Below are 14,641 nucleotides of genomic sequence, written 5' to 3' on the forward strand. Positions count from 1 at the left end.
TAACTACAGGTGAGTCTCATTATTCAGTAAACAGACGTCCAGCAGACAGTTGATTATAAAAGGGCATTACTTAACAAAGAAAAACCCTTCCCATTTCATGCGGTCAGCAATGGCACTACATGGAAGAGAAATGTCACAAGACCTGAGAAAGAAAATCATGTCTTTACACAAGAAAGGTGAAGGCTATAGGAAGATCAACAATGCTTTACATATCATTCAGAATACTGTGGCAACAGTGATACAAAAATTTAACAAAGATGGAACTGCAACCATCTCACAGAGATGTCTAGGCAGTCCACAGAAGTTAACAACTCGACAGAAGCATCTTCTGATGAGAAGGGTTGAAGAAAATCACCATTCAAGTTCACTGCAGTTAGCTAAAGAAGCAGAAAGCCAAAGTTGGCTGCTTGTTTCCCGTGTGACACAATATGGTGTACACTGCAGAGGAATGGCATGCATGGGTGTTGTTAATGAAGGAAGCCTCTCCTAAAGCTCATGTACAAAAAAGCCCACCTAGAATTTGCCAGGGCCCATGCTGAAAAAGATGACTACTGGGACTCTGTACTCTGGAGGAGTGATGAGACCAAGATAAATGTTTTTAGAACTCATGACTTCAAAACTGTATGGCGTCACAAAGGTGAGGAGTACAAAGAAAAATGGGTGCCTACAGTAAAACATGGTAGTGGCAGTGTCCTCTTGTGGGGCTGCTTGAGTACTGCTGGTTGCGGGGAGCTGCATTTCATTGATGGTTGTAATGATATCCCATACTGGACACACAAAAGTTATCTAAGCTCAGAGACATCAGAAACCAGCGCTTAGGCCTGTGCAGAGCTGTAAACAGTAAATTGAGTCCAGGCAGGATGTCTGTTTCTGCTGTCCGGGCCTATTGTAAAACTATGACCATGCCCTAAAGGATACCCAGAACTAATGTGGATCGTAAAAGGCAATCACAGAGCTCTGCCCAATTCAAAAAGTAACAAATCAACACATGATTCATAAACTCAGACAGGAATGTGACACATAATAAGAAGTATATATTTGAATGAGAAATGTTGTACTGAACAAAATAAGGTCATACATGACCACACTAGCACATATAGAAGGAAAGATAGTTGTCAGATATTCCCTGGGTAACAAGTTTATCTGAGCTACCCTGTGTTTAGTATCCCTGGACGTGAAATTCAATGCTGAACAATAATCTATCAGTTTCAAGAATGCAACCGGTACATATTGGAAGATATGAATAGTGGTATAAATCTGTCTGTAGAGGAGGGACCTGATATTGTCGTAAACTCAGGACAGCCCATGGATACTCTGTTTTATTAGTCAGGGGCATCTGCCAACACCCCTTTGATCCCAGAGAAAAAGGAAGATGCCTAACCAGTAGGGAGTACTCTTTTTACCATCAAAACAGGAACATCTGTAAAGCTTGAGAACCGATAACACCTGGCTCATCGACTGAACTCTGATAACACCCCGGACATTGATTGCAAGTTTCGCTTCCTCCTAAATTCTACCTTATTTCTCTATTGCTGAATTATGTCTCTATTTCTTCGAATCACCTTTTTTCTGTAAATATCTTATTTGCACCAACTTTGACCTTTTTATTATTAAAACCTTAGTTTGAAAAGTGTTAACCTTGTCCCTAAGCCCTTAATGAAAGCTAACAAAGAACCTGTCTCTTGAAGAGTGCTACTATATAGGATAAATTCTATGAACCTACCTGTCTGTGGAGACAGTGTCTACAGACAGTGGTTACAGACAATTATTCTAAAATCATAATTAGTTTTATTAGAATTACGAGCTTCCTTGTGCTTGGGCCAAACAGGGGTGGTGGTATTTAAAAGGTTAATTGCTTAATTAACCCAGTGATAATCACTCTCTCCCTGCTGGCACCTAGATTGTGGTCCCGTGGGCTGGAAAATATTTGTGCAGGGTGCAGCTGAGAGTGGCATAGTTAGGAAAGTGATAGCTGATTGTTAGATTGGTCGTTCCTTTGTCACGAGTTAGTGAGAAGGGCAGGGTTCTGATACCTGTGTCTGTCACAGTGGTATCATGAATTCACAGATGTACTGCTCTACATTGAAAGAGCAGATGCTACCATCACTCTGTGCCCTTGGTTGTCGTGCACTTTTCCAACATGACAATGATCCAAAACACACATCTAAGGGCCACTGTTTGCATTTCTGAAGAACAGGGCGACAGTGAAAGTGATTCAGTGGCTAAGTATGTCTCCTGATCTGAACCCAATCAAACACCTATGGGGAATTCTGAAGAGACAAGTTGAGCATCACTCTTCACCCAGACTCTAAAAGAGGTCGTTCTTGAAGAATGGAAAAAGATAGATGTTGCACTATGTCCCCAAATTGTTCATTTCATGCCTAGAAGACTTGGTGGTGACCTTAGAAATCACGAAGGTCATACAAAATACTAGATGGAGTAGTTTTGGTTGAGTGGTGTATTCATTTTTGCATCAACTAATTTGAGTAAAACTGAAGATTTTGTAATCTAAGTTATATTATCAACCTTACTTTCATGTAATTGAGCTAAACAAATGTTCTATAAAACTCAGTTTTGTCAAGATTTTTGGAGATTGTTATTGTGTTCATTAGGATATTGATTAAAGTCCTACGTTTTAAAGGAGGTGTACTTTATGCTGAGCACTGTATATACAGTATGTATATAGTATGTATTTCTTTTGAAAAAAATATTGTGAATGTTTATGTGCAAGTAAGATCTATATCACAGACTGCACGTGGGCAGGTAAAATTAGCCATCAATAAAAACAATCACAGTATGTGCTTTGCTGTGTTTTATATATTTTAGACCTTTGCATGTGATTAGAGTGTAGCACTGCCCCCGTAGGGGTCGCTGAGTATAGATTTCCCTGGGTCTCCCTCTGATTATCCTGCAGCCAGTTGCTTGGGTACTTTCACTCGTCAAGATACACACTCATCCATTGTTATCCATTGACCAGTCTAGGGGATGTGTTTTTTTTTTTTTATTTATTGGTTGAACTTTGACAGGAGAAGTGATTAGTGGGATACTTCAACTTTAACTATGCACAGAGGAGGACAACTCTCACTTGGCCTCACTTGATTGAACTGAGTAGCACACCCTGAGCACAATTAGTGAACACTGATTCTTCAGGACACTAACCAGTATCCTCTTTAGCTGGCACCGTCCACTGACTTCACTAGCTTGAAGGGATGGCCCTCACAGAACAGACCCCTAGACATAGATCTGTACTCACAGTAACCAGGAACAGGTCCTTCCAGGTATATCCTCTCCTCAGTCAGCTCTGCAGGACATCTGGGTTGCAGCTTCTGTAAATCTTGTCCTCAGGTCGACCACCTGAGGCCGCATGGCAGCCTGCACAGAGGAGGGGCAGCGACCCCCTTCCTCTGGGATCCAGCTCTCCAGCCGAAGACCTCGTGCACACAGGTCTCGTGGTACAAATACAATCACCCAGCATGCCTTGAGGCACTTTCCTCTACCAATGGCCAGGGCTGTATCTGCACCCATGCTCCCATTTGTCAGGTTTCCTCCCACTGTCCAATATACCCCGTCCTATTGGACCAGTGTGAAACAGGCAGACAACATGAGCAGCAACTGAACACACTGAACAGACCCCATCAGTGGATCACTGCTCCCTGTTAGGCAGAGAGTAATTCAATTTGCCTGACAGTTCCCCGGTTAAGAATGGAAACCCAAAAACGATGCACTCTCTAGCACCTACCTAGGAGGGTGTTGCATCTTAACACATTAGAATTAAATAATATTAGAAGTACTTTTATGCCTAAACAGTTTTTTTTTGTTTTTTTTTTATATTTTTTTGAATAACTGATTTTCTTTTAATGGTGACCTTTGTTAAAAGAGCTTCAGTAAGTCAAAAAAAGAAGTCATGTGGAGGAATCTTTAGCAACTCATCAGATAACATCTGTCACTAAGCTTAAATTGATTCTGATTGGCCGCTATAAGTTGCTGCACTCTGATCATTGTGGTTTGCTCTTTTTGAAAGTGTATGTCCACCCAGAATTTTTTTAAAAATTTTAGATGAGAAAAGATTAGAACCTCTATCTGTTTTTACTGCTGTATATAGGGATCTGCTAGATGATTTTTCCATTAATACCCCCTGTGCTACCGGCAATGTTTTACCAGACAGGGAGCAAAAGGGAATTCTACGACAGCAACAGAAATACATTTTTTGTTTTTTAGTAGAAAATATAACTCTAGAACCCCTGTCAGGTATTAATATTTGTCAGTGCTCCTGTCTTGTTAAACTGTTGTCTCCATGTTAGGAATCTCTCTATGGATCCCCAGGTAGCAGTAGGAACCAGGTTCTAATCCTTCCCCAATCCAAGGCCTCATTCACATGGGGGTACATAAGTGTATGCTCATGCAAGGGCCATGTTTGCACACACGGGGATGCACAGGTATTCCAAACATCCCCATGCAGGCAGTTCCGTTCATGTCAGTTGGGCGAGCAGCTGCCGAGTCCTCAAATATAAATGACGTTTATTGTAACTAGAGCCTGTCCCTATTATTACAACTCTTTACCTGAGCCTAAAATCTCAATATAAATTTAAATATGATTCAGATGCATTTTTAATATGCAGCTGGATTGTCATAGTAGAGCCCAACTGTTTTTTTTTTTTTTTTTTTACATTGCAGCTAAAAAGAAAACTAATCTATCTGTTACGGTAATAAATAAGCATTCAACTTATCCCTGTCCTTGGAAGCTTCCTAGATAATAAGCTAAGAAGTGATAACATATCCTAAAATAGCCCCCTTTCCTAATAGTTTTCCATATTTGCTGCTTCTATTTTGTATTTGAATTGGGACCCACAGCGCTCATAACAGAAAGATTATTCTTGCTAATTGAAGCACAGTTGCCAGTCATTTTTATTTCCCTCAGGAAAACAGCGGACAAGATGAAAATAATAAAAAAAAAAAAAAAGTTATCTTAAGCCAGTCTTAATTTTCTCTATTTCTGTGTGGCATTTTATAATAGATTTAAAGTGCATCTGCCTGCTATAGATAAAGAGGGCCTCAGACTCACAATTTTTCCTATAATATTTAAGTAACCCTTCCAAACCCAGATCTGCAGGGGGTAAAACTAGAAAGCAAAGAGTCAAATAGTAAAATATTGATGGGGTTCAAAGCAAAAGTAAAAAGTACAACAGTCTATGTACCCGCTCCTGGATACTACTTTTAGATTTAGCAGGTTAAGAGTGAATTCTGTAGGATAAGGCAGGACATGGCATGTTAAGATATCCAAATGGCAGAGCATAAGATTGGACGATCTCCCCTGGCACCACCTAATCAAGCCAATATTGCAGCGGCAGGGCACTGCCAGATACCCTACTGGTCCCAGACATAACAGGCAGATACTACAGGGGCAAAGGATGGAATTAAAGGATATAAAAGATAGCATAGGGTATGTTTGGAAGCTTTCAAGTGCATCTGACCTATCTGGCAGTAACCTAATCATGAATGGCAGATCCCTCAGTAGTAGAGGGCAGCAGTGGTCCACGATAAAACTACACGGCCCCGTGGACACTTGTTGGACCCGAAGATTTTGGTAGAGCTGCACTGATTCACTCTCTTCAATGCTGTTTGCACATCTGTCCGTTAAAGGTAGAAAAAGTACATACACTGATAGGTATTATAAGCACCAAATCCCCAAAAGATAAATAAATAAAAAAAAATAAAAAATTAGTAAAGTATGGCACTATTAAATTGCTAATGTTTTCAGAAATGAGCAACTACAACATTAAAATTTAATCACTTTTATTAAGTCAAAAATGTTAAAAACACATTAAAAGTCTATGTATAGTATGTCAAATGTTTCTCCAGACACCTTTTACCATCCTCCTATATACTAATATACATACTAAGTAACAGTACAAAATATCAGAGGAAGCTGTATCTCGTGAATTGTGATTCATCAGGATATCCTTTGGTGAACTACAGTAGTATGTATGAGACAGTTGACACTGCTAGACCATGGAGGAATGGACAAGGGGAGGGCAAGCACACCACCACCCCAGGTACACAGCACCTCCCTGGGATGGATACACCTAATGGGAGCTGGGTCTGATTGGGCAAACATCAAATGTCTGTCACAGAAACAAAAAATTATTGCATTAAAGTTATGTTTCATACAGGAGCAGATGGACTCAGTTGTGGTGCTGTCCTCACTGTGTCGGCATACATTGCACCCCCTGACCACAGTATCATGTGCATATCATGTGCTGCACATTTAAAATTCCTGGTAAACAGCTGCAATACATTTGTATTAACTACTTTGCCTAAAAAAGGATTTCCAAATTTTGTTCCTCCAGTCTCAATTACTATTATTCTTGACCAACATTTTTAACCCTTTTCTTTTGCTTATTTTTATTTTTTTAATACATTTTCAGATATTCCCTTGTGATTGGTATTTTCTGGTGATAAGTTGGGTTTTTGTAGTCAAAACTAGGTTTTTAACTCTTTTTTGATACATTTGTAAAACAATACCACACTGACCTCTGCATATGGAGACACTGTTGAGCAATTTATTCTCAATATTTACAGTAGTAAACATTCAAGTGTTTCTTCTAGCTGCTCAGATTTCTCTGCTTCTTCCTCCTCCCAGAGCCCCTAGTCTGTATAGAGATTAGAAAGGCTTCCAACTCAGTGTTGGAAAAGGGAGCATGGTGAGCTGGGCTGCTCAAATACAAACTTGAATCACATCAGTGCTTCTAATGTGAAATTTGAGAATAAATCATTCCATAGCAACTGTAGTCACACATGTCACTGACAATACTTATTGCTTGTTAGGAATATATATTACTTCAATGTCCATATCTTGGCATAAATTCACTTTAAGGTTGTCCCAATGCCATACAAATCATTTGAGGGCCAGTAGATGTCCCACTTCATATTTTTTCAGTAGATGTCCCACTTCCTAATTTTTCAGGGCGTGTCTATCTTTGACTGCCCTACCAAGAATAAGGTCTGGAAACACAATTCTTAATAGAAATTTGACTCTTTGCTGGCCTTCTTCATCCCTTAACAAGGAAGATCAGAAGACACAGCACTTCTGGCATGGGAACAATTTGCTATTGTAACAAGGGCACACGTTTTCCCTGTGAGAACCATTATTAGCCACTTAGGGAATACAAAGGACAATTCCTGATCTTCCCCTTTCAACCTGAGGCTGTAAACTGCAACCAGGTCCTGGATAATCTATGAGAATAACATTTAAAAAAGAAGCAAACAGTTCTTTTGTTCATATTTATTCTAGAGTAGAACTGAATATGTAGCTCCTAAACTGTTTTGGAAGCACTGACAGATCACTTTGTTCATCAGGCTAATCTAAATATCCCTATGGGAGCATTCCGACCTGGTGCTGGACAGCCCCCTAAAAGAAGAGAATTTACACCAGAAGCAGAACAGGTAAGACTGTGAAGCAGCTAAACATGTTTGCTGGCTTGAAACTGTATCTCTACTTTTGTTAAAATGTGATGCTACTTTATTCATTGTCATACAAGTTATTCTAAATTTTATTGCTAGATTTTGTAGATTGCTTTGTTTTGTAGATGTCAAAAATATCATTTTCTCTTTGACCCAAAGACCTGTAAACCATTTCATTTCCAATCTCACAGAACTTGTAGCTTGCTGTATGAAATCTTGCATCTCTTTGAGTTGAGGCATTTTAAAGTAGAACTATAGGCAAAACTTTTATTTATTTTTTTTTTTCATTTTGTATAGCGCAAGAGAGGATTATAACCCCCATCAGTTTTTTTTTTTTTTTTGCCATGTGTGTCTCATTTCGGGGATTTCCCTTCACTTCCTGTCCTATAGCCATACAGGGAGTGAGAGAAAAACCTGAAAATTAAGGGAATCTCTTGGGGACCCCCAGGCCATCAGAACTAGTGTCTTCATTGGAAGATTTCCCCTCTATTACTTTTCTGGGGACAACTCAAAATGTAGGGTTTTCTTTACTTTCATTTTTGATGATAATGGTAAACAGGACAAATAGAGAGGGCAAAACTCATTTCATGGGGGTCCAGAGAGCAATACAATTGCCAAGGGTTTTAATCCCTCTCCACTCTATCCAAAACAAAAAAAAGTTTTGCCTTTAGTTATACTTTAAAGTACACAAGTAAGGGTATGTATAGCCAATTAGCCTTTTTTTTTAAATAGAATAGGGTCGAATTTTAGTGTTACTGAAGCCAGGAGCCTGCAGTGTCCAGCCAAGCAATGATTAAAGCTTGTACCAGTTTTTCTGACTGGCCTATGAGACTGCAAGACCCCTGACCCTCTGTCTGGACAGTGCTGATTGGCCCTGTGCTGATCACATGCATCCTCCCAAGAAAAAAAATAAAACCTCTCTAGCAATACACAACAAACTGAGCATGTGCAGAGTGACTCCAAAGGCTCTGTCTTATCAGAAGATTATTAGGAGTCAATGAAAGAAGGGGAGGATCAGAGAAGCTAGGATCAAGCAGCCTTTTTACACAATGCACAGGATTAACCCCTTAGGTTCCACAGTGAGCAGAACAAGCATGCTTTACTGCATATACACACTGATTTTACTGTTGTGGGTTCTGTAACACTTTAAATCCATCAGTGTATTTTTTGCTGCCTGTAGCGAGATTTCCCTTCACTTACTGTCCTGGGAAACAACAGGAAGTGAGAGGAAATTTCAGAAAAAGTGAGGGGGATTCCTATCTTTCTAAAATGGGGGTACTGTGGCGATCCCCACCACCTCCCTTGTGCCCTTGGACTCGTCCAGTTCATCTGTGTTAGCAGATATACCTGGGACTTCACTGAGAGGGACACTATTTAAAAAGATAAACGCGAGTTACACGAGTAACTGTGTTCTGAACTGTTCTACTGAAGTATTCATTCTCAGCTAGACTCTTTTGATATAGAGTCTTTTAGAGACCGTGCTATGCAGCCACAGATTACCCTGATTGAGTCACAGAGACACTGTTGTAAAGAATCCATGTTTGTGCAGCTTTATTATCTGTTTTGTATTATTCTGCAGTATATGCATTGTTCTTGCCATTCTGGCCCTGTTTTGCATTATTGATTCTAACTTTGCACCTGTTTAGTAAACTGAATATTACAGTTACTCTCTGTCTGATCATTCAGACAATTACGCATTGTTTTACAAGATCACTGACACAATTTACTTTCCATTAACAGAGTGGCAGCAGGTGCCACTGATAAACGGTTCAGCTTTTTTGGATTTATTGATTGGAAAGCCAAGTTTTGCTTCACTCTGGTGTTCATGAAACCACATTTGAATTGGTTTAGCAATATGTTTGGGCCAGTGATTTTCAAACTGTGTGAGAGAGATTTGCAGGTGTGCTGTGGGCAGGGGCGGACTAACCATTAGGGCACAGGAGAGAGCCACATGAGGGTTCCTCAGTTCCAGGGAATCTGTGCTTATCCCGGAGCCCAGAGCCAGAACAAGTTCCAGCACTGAGCTCCGGCAACTGGCCTGACAGGGGCGTGCTAGTGTTGGGCACTCAGGACGTCTTCCTCGCATCTCCTGCGGGGTGCTCGGGCTCCCTCAGCGATCGCCCTCTGTGGCAATCAACACTGGCATTTCTCCCCCCCATGAGCCTGCACACTATACAGAGCTCACTGAGGATCCTCCACCTCGGTTCTGATGTACACAGACAGTAGGAGGAGGAGCGGGTAGGAGGGACATTAACTGCAAGAGCTGCGCTGATTATCTGAGGTCTATGCATAGTTTATCGATAGAGGAGGGGGACACAGTAATCGAGAAAGGGGGGCAGGTAACAAGGATACATACATGGAGAAGTGATGGGAGAGGGAAGGCAAGAGGATATGTGCTGGGGGGGGGGGTGCTTTTGGAAGGGAGAGGACATGTGCTGGTGTGGGGGGGTTAGTGTGGGGGGGATTTCAAATCTGCCCCCCCTACTAGCACAAGCCCTCTTCCCTCCAAAAGCTCCCCCCCAGCACATATCCTCTTGCCCCCTCCTCCCCTACATCAAAGAGATGTCACCTGCCACTCTCTGTGCTCATTTCAGGCCCCCCTCTCTGCGTTCATCCCAAGCTCCCCTCTCTTCTCTCTTCTCTCATCCCAAACCCCCTCTCTGCTCTCATCCCTAGCCCCCCTCTCTGCTCTCATCCCAGGGCCCCTCTTTGCTTTCATCCCAGGGCCCCCTCTCTGCTTTCATCCTAGGGCCCCCTCTCTGCTCTCATCCCAGGGCCGCCTCTCTGCTCTCATCCCAGGGCCCCTCTCTGATTTCATCCCAGGGCCCCCTCTCTGCTTTCATCCCAGGGCCCCCTCTCTGCTCTCACCCCAGGGCCGCCTCTCTGCTCTCATCCCAGGGCCCGCTTTCTGCTCTCATTGCTCTCTCCCAGGGCCCCCTCTCTGCTCTCATACCAGGGCCCCCTCTCTGCTCTCATCCCAAGCCCCCCTCTTTGCTCTCATCCCAAGCGCTCCTCTCTGCTCTCATCCCAGGGCCCCGTCTCTGCTCTGATCCCAAGCCTCCCACTTTGCACTCATCCTAAGCCCCCCTCTCTGCTCTCATCCCAAGCCCCCCTCTCTGCTCTCATCCCAGGGCCTCCTCTCTGCTCTCATCCCAGAGAGAGATTTCCTAAAATCGACGATGAAATGCGCTTTTCAGGTGTGCCGTGAAAAGTTTTAGATCTTTTTGGTGCGCCACAATACAACAAAGTTTGAGAAACACAGGTTTGGGGTCATTATCTGAAATACAGTAATATCATGAGAGAACAGTAATTGCGTCATGCTCTGCACCTTTTCCTATAAAATCACTTTATATTTATTGGTTATAATTTTATGAACATGCAGAGCATTTATCAAGCCTAATGACTCCTACATAGTAGCGGCCTATAGCTTTATGGATCACTCACCATGTTTAAAGCTGATTTTCAAGGCAGCCATAGCAGCCCAAGCAGTTGCTTTATGACCCAGAGTATACCTTGGGATCCTTACCCATGTCTGAATGAATTTTGCAAAAACTGTTCAACGTTGCACTGTACTCACAGCGGGGGTGGTAAGCAGTCTACAAGCACAAATACATAGCATAGGAGAAGAGCAATGCTTGGGCAAAGTTGCTCAATATGTGTTGGTGTGGGATCAAACATTCAGGGAAAATCAGGCCATCACAGAGGTATATAGATATAGAGGTGACATGGGACAAATATTTATTGAACTTTATACCATATTCAGCAGATCTGTGAAATGGCCAAATGGTAATGACAGGTAAACCTTTGAAAAAAATAAATAAAAGACCCTGCACATAGTACTTAAATCAAAAATGACTGCATCACCAGATCTTTGACATTGTACACTTTACATTTTGGAAGGTAAGTTTCAGACAGAAAATAGAAACATTTTATTATTGCATGATAGGTGTGGTTATATAGCTCACTTTTGACAGGTCCATCAAACCTTCACATATCAATAGATATGGACGGCTGCTGTGATTAACCTTGAGTGCTGGAAGCTGTGTTTTGGATAAGACCTGCTTTTTTACTGCAAACATCAATTCATTCGTACATTTGGCAGGCTTTCCATAAGCTAAGGGCAGGAGTTCTCCAATTATCGCCTGCAATGTGGATATAAGTTACTCAGCTGGACAGCTGGATTCTAGATCACACATTAAAAATAAATTGATAATGGAAAGTGTTTATAAGGATCATTACTGCGAATTATAACTCCATAGTGATCAGCACTTCATAAAGTGTCAGGGAAATTACTTTTATTGAATATCCTCTCTTTGATGTTTTACTGTCTCATGGTTATGCTTTATATCCTAACTATTCTGAATGAGTTTTGTGGATTTTTAAAATGATAATTATGTAGCACCCTCCTAGATAGGTGGTAGAATGCACAGCCGTGGCCAAAAATGTTGAGAATGACACAAATAATCATTTTCACAAAGTTTGCTGCTTCTGTGTTTTTAGATCTTTCAGTTAGATGTTACAATATATATTAACTAATTATACTGCAGTATAATTACAAGCATTTCATAAGTATCAATTTATTGACAATTACATTAGGTTTATGCAAAGAGTCAATATTTGCACTGTTGACCCTTCTTTTTCAAGACCTCTGCAATTCCCCCTGGCATGCTGTCAATCACCTTCTGCGCCACATCCTGTCTGATGGCAGCCCATTCTTACGCAATCAATGCTTGGAGTTAGTCAGAATTTATGGGGGTTTTTTTTTTTTTGTTCATCCGTCTCTTGAGGATTGACCACACGTGCCCAATGGGATTAAGGTCTGGAGTGTTTCCTGGTCATGGAACCAAAATTTTAATATTTTGTTCCCCAAGCCAATTAGTTATAACCTTTGCCTTATGGTAAGGTGCTCCATCATGCTTTAAAAGGCATTGTTTGTTACCAAACTGTTCTTGGATGGTTGGGAGAAGCTGCTCTCGGAGGATGTTTTTGTACCATTCTTTATTCATGGCGGTGTTCTTAGGTAAAATTGTGAGTGAGCCCACTCTCTTGGCTGAGAAGCAATCTCACACATGAATGGTCTCAGGATGCTTTACTGGTGGCATGACACAGGACTGATAGTAAAGCTCACCTTTTCTTCTCCGGACAAGGTTTTTTCCGGATGCCCCAAACAATCAGAAAGGGGATTCATCAGAGAAAATGACATTACCCCAGTCCTCGGCAGTCCAATCCCTGTACCTTTTGCAGAATATCAGTCTGTCCCTGATGTTTTTCCTGGAGTGGCTTTTTTGCTGCCCTTCTTGACACCAGGCCGTCCTCTGAAAGTCTTCACCTCACTGTACGTGCAGATGCACTCACACCTCCCTGCTTTAATTTCTAAGTAAGCTCTGCACTGGTGGTGCCCTGATCCCGCAGCTGAATCAGCTGTAGGAGACGGTCCTGGTGCTTGCTGGACTTTCTTGGATGCCCCTGAAGCCTTCTTCACAAATGCAGTGGAAATTTTTTTATGGGATTAAAGTAATTGTAAAGTCTTGTTTTTTTTTCCTATAAAAATAACAAACATGTTATACTTACCTGCTCTGTTGCAGTGGTTTTGCACAGAGCAGCCTGGATTCACCTTATCTTGGGTTCCTCTTCTATTATCTTGACCCTTCCCTCCTGTTAAGTGCCCCCACAGCAAGCAGCTTGTTATGGGGGCACCTGAGCCTCGTCACAGCTCCCTGGGTCCATTCAGACGCAGAGCCCCGGCCTGGCCCCGCCCCCTCTCTCCCCTTATTGTCTAGCTGACTTTGATTGACAGCATCCACAGCCAATGGTGCCGCAGCTGTGTCACAGCCAATCAGGAGGGAGAATCTTGGATGACTGAGACACTTGTGGACATCGCTGGACAGGGAGGGACCTCAGGTAAGTGTTTGGGGGGCTGAAGGGGGCTTTTTATCTTAATGTATAGAATACATTAAGATAAAAAAAAAAAACCTTCTGCCTTTACAACTCCTTTATGTGAATTTTCATGGCAAAGAAGGACTTTGCAATTATTTGCAATTCATCTGAGCACCCTTCATAACATTCTGCAGTATATGCAAATTGCCATCATAAAAACTAAGGCAGCAGACTTTGTGAAAATTGATATTGTGTCATTCTCAAAACTTTTGGCCACGGCTGTAGATAGTTCAGTATAGTGTGGTCTCCTGCTTAACAGGAGGCTGGCAGGAAAAACATATTAGCTTGCCTGCTTAATAGAAAGCTTCAATTGCTTAGTGAAGGCATCCTGTGTGACTCCCAGTGCTGCGATTGGCACCTCTGTATGCAGGCAACCTTGGAAGGCTCTGATTAAACAGGAGTGACTCATGCCAATCAGCAGCATAATCATGAATGCCCTCTTAGCCAATTACAGTGAGTATTTATATTTAGTGAGTGCATGGTATCTGGGTCTTTTTCCAGAGAAGAGGTCCAGGGGGAGAGGAGGCTGTTGCCTCTCCCCAACCCAGGCTGCCATGCTGCCTCGGGTGGGCGACCTGAGGGCCTGAACACTAATTGCTGAAACCAAGGGTTTTCCTGAGAGCTGACTGAGGGAGGATGTCCATGGATTCTGTGTGGTATCATGAAGGAAGGTGAACTGTGTCCAGGGCCTTGTGAGTACAGACCCCCTTAAGGGATCCTAGAGACTGGTGTTGCTGAGTCCCCTTTGGGTGCTAGAAGTCAGCTTCTTGGTGTAGGCTAAACAGGACACCGACTTGTGTCTTGAAGAAGCAGGGTCCACTCAACTCCCTCTAGTTAAAGGGAACTCTGCTCCATTCTGTACAGTCTGCTACACGGTTCTATTAAAGAAACTGTCCTCAAGTTGTGTGTATACATGTATAGACCAGCCCTGGTTATTGTAAAGCATTAAGGTTGTAAATCCTTTTTTTTTTAGTTTAAATCGGTTGTACCCCCCCCCCCCCAAATAAAAATGATGCGCTTGTTCCTTTAATGTGCAAGCTGTAGCATAGTGTTTTTCTTTTTTAAATTACCCCTTTGTATCTCCTACAATACCTGTTTGATCCTGCCTGGTCCTGACTTCCCCATTTATTCATTAAAACATAAAAAAAAAATTACTGCCACCCCCTCTCTTGTATTCAGCTATAACACACAGTGTAAGTGTATGTGGGAAACAAATCTTCTAAATGCCATTTTTGCAGATATC

General features: G+C 42.0%; 1 protein-coding gene across 1 annotated transcript in view; it reads left to right on the forward strand.

Moving 5' to 3' along the window:
- The window catches only part of SMPX (small muscle protein X-linked), a 103,703-nt gene that overhangs the window by 52,196 nt on the left and 36,866 nt on the right, over window positions 1–14,641 (forward strand). Inside the window, exon 3 of the mRNA XM_082248569.1 lies at window positions 7,357–7,443. Coding sequence (XP_082104695.1) covers window positions 7,357–7,443 — 87 coding nt within the window. The remainder of the gene's footprint in view (window positions 1–7,356; window positions 7,444–14,641) is intronic.

The sequence above is a fragment of the Pelophylax lessonae genome, assembly GCF_965119305.1.
Source record: "Pelophylax lessonae genome assembly, chromosome: 2".
NCBI classification, from domain to species: Eukaryota; Metazoa; Chordata; class Amphibia; order Anura; family Ranidae; genus Pelophylax; species Pelophylax lessonae.